Source organism: Taurulus bubalis (genome assembly GCF_910589615.1).
Source record: "Taurulus bubalis genome assembly, chromosome: 2".
Lineage (NCBI taxonomy): Eukaryota > Metazoa > Chordata > Actinopteri > Perciformes > Cottidae > Taurulus > Taurulus bubalis.
Window position 1 is genome coordinate 15,891,070 of NC_136590.1, and position 7,342 is coordinate 15,898,411.

At 41.1% G+C, this 7,342-nt stretch overlaps 1 protein-coding gene across 2 annotated transcripts; it reads left to right on the top strand.

Moving 5' to 3' along the window:
- The first annotated feature begins 828 nt into the window (after positions 1 to 828).
- lcmt1 (leucine carboxyl methyltransferase 1) lies at positions 829 to 6,662 on the top strand. 2 transcript variants are annotated; one of them, XM_079233768.1, is made up of 11 exons: positions 829 to 940; positions 1,263 to 1,354; positions 1,787 to 1,908; positions 2,052 to 2,128; positions 2,608 to 2,669; positions 2,804 to 2,906; positions 3,539 to 3,659; positions 5,264 to 5,365; positions 5,477 to 5,568; positions 5,831 to 5,928; positions 6,079 to 6,662. In XM_079233768.1, exons 1-11 carry the CDS (start codon positions 855 to 857, stop codon positions 6,099 to 6,101), a joined length of 978 nt encoding a protein of 325 aa, XP_079089894.1. In that variant the 5' UTR covers positions 829 to 854; the 3' UTR covers positions 6,102 to 6,662. The 2 variants fall into 2 exon arrangements, with proteins under 2 accessions (XP_079089894.1, XP_079089895.1); XM_079233769.1 differs by having other exon boundaries at positions 5,480 to 5,568.
- Positions 6,663 to 7,342: the final 680 nt, after the last annotated feature.

Below are 7,342 nucleotides of genomic sequence, written 5' to 3' on the forward strand. Positions count from 1 at the left end.
TTTCCACACACCATTTGTAAGGAAATGAGACTGAATGACTTTGAATTCCACATTTCACATGGGACTTGATGGATGTCCTGTCACATGATCTTTCTTTCTTCTTCTTTTTTCTTCACCTCACTCTCATCTTAAAAATAATACAGATGAAAGTGGTTGGCTGCGTCTGGTGCATTATATTCAAGCGCATATCAAAGCTGTAAACTATCCTGGTTGAAATGTAAAAAACAAAAACATTCAGAGACGAAAGTGATCCTAAGCAGGTTGCTGTAAGAAAAACACAAACCACCTGTTTGTTTATTGGTAGGTTTAATGACATTGTTTATTATCTGTCTACCAAAAGACGATGGTCAGTGCAACACACAGTAAAGAGCACCACGTGGAGAAGGTGACATTGGCTCATAATTTAGACACACAATGTTAACATATCAAAAATACTGCTGGGATCGTGTAGTTGTGGGTTTAATTTATTCGTGAGCACAATGACAACCTCTGCAGTGCAGTGATGCTTTTAATCTGAAAAGGGCAAACCGGAAGTGATTGTCATGTAGTCGGAAGTGTTCCTGCGTTTCCAGCGGCGTGTTGTTATTAGCCAGCAAAATATCACTCCAACGTCAAATACAGCTCATTTCCATCCTGTTCGTGGTTTGTTTACTCCACACGAGGTCTTAAGCAGCTCACAGTTTCATCCTTCTTCTTCCCCGCGTTGTTAAATACTCTCACCACCGGTCAACATTGAGTCAGCCCGCTAGCTTGTTTGAGCCTGTTTGAGCTCGCCAGAGGAGAGCAGGTGGACGAGGTTACGCAGCGCAGACAGTTTTAATGTGGACAAATAAACGTGACCACAAGGATCATCAATGGCAGCTCGGCGACCCTTCACGGACACGGATACAGCCGATGAAGCAGTGAGGGCGACCTGTGACGATGCAACCATCTGCAAAAGGTAACGGCAGGGAGGGCTGCAGCAAAGTTCATCATATAGATACTGTTATTATGTCCTGTAATGCCCAATAACTGACGGTAGCACACAGAGCAACATGGTGGTCCTGAAAAATACTGTTTCAATTAACTGTGCTTTGCTAGTTGTCTTGAATCGCCTTGGTTCATACTGTCCAAGAAAAACACTACAATAGAGCCGAAAACTGCACTGAACCTTTGAGCTAACTTCATATTGGTTAAATACAAAAAAATAAATAATTATAAATGAAACGGACTATATAATTATGTATGTCACCTCCTCATCACATGTATAATTCATATTCTAGGTTTGCTACCAGTAAAGGCTACTGGAATGACCCCTATATCCAATACTTCGTGAGATCTGTAGGGGAGCGGAAGGCACCTGAAATCAACAGAGGTAAGTGATGCAGCCTCTTCTTTCACATGCGTTTGTCTTTATTCAAAAAGGACTCTTAGGCCTAGTGAAGGGATTCATGTGGTGCAAATTATAACATTCATAAACTGCATTAAAGTTGCAGGATTGGTAGTGCATGAGATGAATAGTCTGCACCAAGTCCCTCATCCGCACAACACCGCAGAGTTGAAATAATGTGTGCAGTGCATTGAGTAATGATGACTGTCTAACCGTCTATCAACACTTATTCTTTGAGGAGTTGTCAGCGGTAAATTCTCCTGCTCACACAGTCAACATATTTACAAAGGCGTGTATCTGTGATCTGATTTGTGATCGTATTTTCAGTACTACATTGCAAAAATGGCCCGAGGATTGTCTTTTTGTACGTGAAGTATCCCAGTGTGTTTTAGTTGCCCTCTCATTTCATTTTGACAGGTTACTATGCCCGTGTTCAAGGAGTTGCCCATCTCCTTGATGCGTTTATAAGGAAAACAGAGTGTGACTGTCAAGTAATTAACCTGGGGGCTGGACTGGACACCACGTTTTGGAGACTTAAGGTTTGCAACATTGCAGCTCACTTCCAGCACTCTCAACTAAATGTGACCCACCATTCTTGTGTGTGTGTGTGTGTGTGTGTGTGTGTGTGTGTGTGTGTGTGTGTGTGTGTGTGTGTGTGTGTGTGTGTGTGTTTGTGCAATAGGATAAAAACCTTATGCCACGGAAGTTCTTTGAAGTTGACTTTCCAACAGTTGTGGCCAGGAAAATACACAATATCAAGTAAGACAACCATGCAATTATTCTATTTATCATAACTATTAGTATTATAGTTTGTTTGTATCCCCCATACCGTGTGCCATACATGATCAACCACAAGCTTCCCCTTATAGATCAGAATATCTGGTTATTATTATGTGATGATATGTAGGTGATTATATGTTATGCTATGTGGAAAATGTATTTTGAATTCAAGCTTTAGGTAGTTGGTATAACTGGCATTGTTAGGAAGTACAAATGTATGAAGATGGCTTTGGTATTGCAATTTGGGGTCGAGATCTGTAGAGGGAGACAAAGCTGCATTTATAGCTGTAGTACACAAGAATTCAAGGATCAGTGGCAGCGTGTTTATACTGTTTTATTTATGTATATAATGTGTCATATATATATATAAACATCTTGTTTACTGCTGTATGTGCAATATTATCACATTTACGGTCATGGAAGCAATATAATTAATATAAACACTTTTCTTTGACTAGGACAAAACCGCCCCTGTCCAAAACCCTCATCGAAACCCACTCAACAGATTCCTTACTGCTAGGTAATGAGCAAAAGTCACAGTCATTACATAATATATCTCCTGTATGTGGTTTAGCTCAGAAACATCTTTCTGTGAGTCTGTTTAGTACATTTTCCAACTCCTTCACAGTGTGTGTTTGTGTTTTGTTTGCACAGATGCCCACAGCCTCGATTCGGACCGCTACTGTATCATTGGGGCTGACCTCAGAGACATCTCTGGTTTGGACGAAAAACTGAAGAAGTTCCAGCTTAATCCAGAGTATGTGAAGATATGTTTCGCTTTCACTGCCGTATGTGATGCTGCAGATGTTGTGTTTACAAACAGTATTCCGTTAACCACATTTTGAGATGTTTTGAATCATTTGTTCCATAGACCAATCCAAATGTCTGTTTCATAGTAGTTTGGTTGCACAGACGTGCTTTCTTCTATGTGGGGTGTTTTCTGTGGCCCCAGCTCGTAACTTCCACATTATTACCTCTATTTATCTAAGGAAGTTTGACTAAAAGTGATGCTCTCTTTTTCAGGAAGCTGGCAGATGTGAATTAACGCTTTCGTTTTTTATAGTTAGATGTTTGTGTTCTGCCTTCCGCCACTAAAAGTTTAAGCGAAACTGCAATAATCCTCTGTGAATATGATAGATTTGATACCGTAGGTAGTTTTTTAAGATTATATGAAGGATAACAGACAAGATAACTTATTGGTTTGAAGGCAGATTGGCTGATGGGTTGAATTACAGTTTCATTGTGTTCTACTTTGCCTAACTGAATGAAAAAACAGTCAATCATGTTTACTTTGATGCATATCTGAATCCAGATAACAGAGTGACGATCTCTTTGAGTGCTCTTCTGTTATGTTGTTGTGGTAAAGTGTACGACTCTTCTCGCTCCCAGATTACCTACATTGCTCCTGTCGGAGTGTGTGCTGGTCTACATGACGCCCTCCCAGTCCTCTAATGTAGTTCACTGGGCTGCGGAAACATTCCACACTGCCATGTTCATCAACTACGAACAGGTAAACAAGAGAAATTACTTCAGACAGGCACAGTAGAAAAATACAGTTGTTCGCTTCTGATATCCAAGGAACACCTTATGCAGGTATCTGGGTTTTTCTGTTCATATAAAGGTATTTATATAGACCAGGGATCAGCAACCTTTTGTATCCAAAGAGCCATTTTGACTTTTTTCCACCAAAAAAAATGTTTTTTACATTGTATTGCTATTTTACCTGTTCATAACTATCAAACAAAAAATAGTCATGTGTCGGCTACATTAAGGTTAATTAAAAACACAACTATGCAGACCTTCAGTGCTATCTATATTTGTGGCTCATGTGGTAGAGCAGCGGTTTCCAAACTTTTTAGGCCACGCACCCCCTTCTACATCCCGACCGGGTTCACGCACCTCCAATCCCCCACACCTTAAAAAAAAACACAACAGAGCCTATTTATAGCTGCATAAAATCAGACCAATGCGAGAACTGTTTGCTCGCGCAAGTCTGATGCTCACTCGTCTCCTCTTTCTCCGACTCCCGGTCGATTTCTTCTCCCGGTCTCTCCCCAACGCACCTCTCTGGTTCTCTCCCTCCGGTTCCTCACTCTCTCTCTGTCCCTCTCTTTTATTACTGATAGCTTCAGATGTCCCAACTGACAGCTTCCCCGATTTCAGCCAGTTTAACATATTTTCATGGATGTTGCTGAATGAATGAAATGACGTTAGGTGCACAAGCTAGCTAGTGTGTATGTAAAAGACAGTCTGGCGGCCGGACCTGAAGTGCATCTATTTATTAAATTGTACGTTTTTAATTTTAAATTTAAATCTTACAAAGGGACATTTTATAATTAAAAAATCCCACTTCATTTTTTAATTTTTATTATGTTTAATATTAATTATTACACCATTAGACCACCATTACATTTTTCCTCTCGCGCACCCTCTAGAGGCAGCTCGCGCACCACACTTTGGGAATCCCTGTGGTAGAGTGTTTGCCCTGTAACTGCAAGGTAGCAGGTTCGATACCTGTCCGCTTTAGTGAGTTTTACATTTTAAACGCATATCTTTTGCTACGTTTACACTCAGCGTCCTCCTCACTAGAGCACCGCAAACGGAGGACGGATCCGTTTTTACTAACGGACGCCTCACTGTCTCATGAGCTGACACAGAACCAGCAGCAGTAGGGGAGTTTGGAGATGTGATCCACTTCCTGAAAGTAGATCTACTTTACTCAGTTTGCTGCAGCAGTTGAGGAATCGCTCTTCTGCACTCATCTGCGCGCGAGGGCGGGGCTCTGACTCATGAGTAGCAGCTGCAGGAGCGGAGGCTTGACAGCGACGTGACGTACATTTTAGTGAAAGAAATATTTTAACATTTATTTTTATTTTCACTGACCCTCTATCACCTAAAACTCCAAGATAAGAGGAATTCCCTTTGAAAGTTTTTCCACTGGGCAAAAAAAAAAAAAAAAGGTTTTCTATTTTTTTTTTTTTTTTTTGTCAAAGCCTCAGGGAGCCGCAACAGACGGGCTAAAGAGCCGCGGGTTGCCGACCCCTGGTGTAGACTGAAGCAGTACTCAAGCTTAACTTGAACAATGTAGCCTCTCAACATGATCTGTGTGTCCAGGTGAACATGGGCGATCGATTTGGCCAGGTGATGATCGAGAACCTGCAGCGTCGCCAGTGCACCCTGGCAGGAGTGGAGGCCTGTCAGTCTCTGGACTCTCAGGTAGCCTCCAGCACTTAAACCCAATATTTCACAACCAAGACACACAAAACAAGTTTATTTAGAGAATTATTTAAACAATTAGCAATGGGTTTTAATGTGAGTTGTCTGCAGAAGGAGCGGTTTCTGAAGACGGGCTGGGAGCATGCTGATGCTCTGGACATGATGACAGTCTACAGTATGCTGCCCCAGGAGGACATAGGAAGGTAATGCAGGCAACCAGCAAGTGGGGACACAACAGAAAATCTGCGTTATTTACTGGGGGTGTGGAGTTTGAAAGAAGTGGTCATGGGTCCGACAAAAGATATCACCGTGTTGCATTATGGGAAGTGTGGCATCCCGATTTTTGGAGATTAAACCAAAGGAACTAAAAGTCAGGATACCTCGGCCTTGTCTCCATGAATGTTGGCTGATTTGGAAGCTCAAATTCCTGAACCGATGATGAAATAATACTTTTATTTCTTATAGAATTGAGAGTCTGGAGTTCCTGGATGAGCGGGAGCTGTTGCAACAACTGCTTCAGCACTACAGTATCTGCTGGGCCACCAAGGACAAACTCAATCTGGGTAATGCACACTATGGCCGCGCCATGCTGTCCGTTATTGTATTAACTTTGTGTTACTATTATGTGTTAGGCCTTTCATATTTCCACCCATCCTCTCAGTTTGAATGTCTGGTGGTCATTTAAAGGAACAGGTCATGCGCTGTTTCCTCAGGTCTGTCACAGTTGGCGTTTTGAGGGTGAAACTGCTCCACCGTTGGACATGCTTTACACGTGTCTGTGCCAACATCAACAACAGGAGAAGATGTGCGAAGGGAGACATTTGGAAAGAGGAAGCCTGTATTCCCCAGCAAGCCAAGCTCCCTTTAAGGAGCTGTTCCGGTGCAGAAAGTCCCGGCATCAGCAGAAAGTGATTTGATGAGCGTCCTGTGTTACCCAATACATGTCAAAAATAAGAGGTGGTCACAAGGAGTACATTGAAGAGGTTTGTCCCACACATTGGTGCTGAGTTACCAACTGTAAAATGGATCAAGTTTGTCTTTATTCATTTGCTAACAGACATTTCTGTCTCTGCTCAAACAAAAATATTATTTCAAAATCTGCTCACCTGTGTTGGATATTAATGAAAGCATGACGTTTTCAGATGTCCTTTTGTTGTTTTAGTGTGCCGTTTTGGTTTAATTTATGAATCAATTGTACATCCAGACTCGTTTTCTTACAAAACATGCATACATGCATGTTGTGGAACTAGTTTGAAGCTGCAATAAATGCATTGTATTGCAACTACTGGTTCATTTACATTTGCCCAGAAGACTACCTCCTTCAACAAAAGTGCAACTGAGTTTTTAACCGTATTGATATATACGCGGGACAGCTACGATAAAGATTTTATACCTACTCTATCTGTATATCTATAATATATCTACTTCAATACATTATTAACCATTGATATGGTATAAGAGCAATTTATAATACATTTTATCAGGATCTATGAAGGTCAACAACTTAAAAGGTGAAGTCTGCTATTGTTCCATGCATCTTTCCAGTGTTTAATAATTTAAGAATACTGTATAATATCTTTTTTGATTGACACTTCACACCTGAATGACCTGAATTTAAAGCTGCAGGACAAAGTAAATTCGGTTAAATTATTTTTTCCCAAATGAAATATGTTATTTGTGTCTTGATTCACGCGAATGCTGTGACACGAAAATGTGCCTCATTTGCGCATATACTCCTGTCTATAACCGCAGATTCCCACAGTATTACCCAATTCATAAACAAACGATTGACTCATGGTGATCTGTAGAGTTCACATGATGTTAACGACCCCGATGACCTGTTCTCTTCCGAACGACCCGTAATAACAAACTACTGCTTATATACACAACAGGACACATTTACCCGAATATAATCTTGCGTGGGAACAATACAAGTAGAAGGCCAGGTGATGACAATTACAGCACCAGTCATACCAA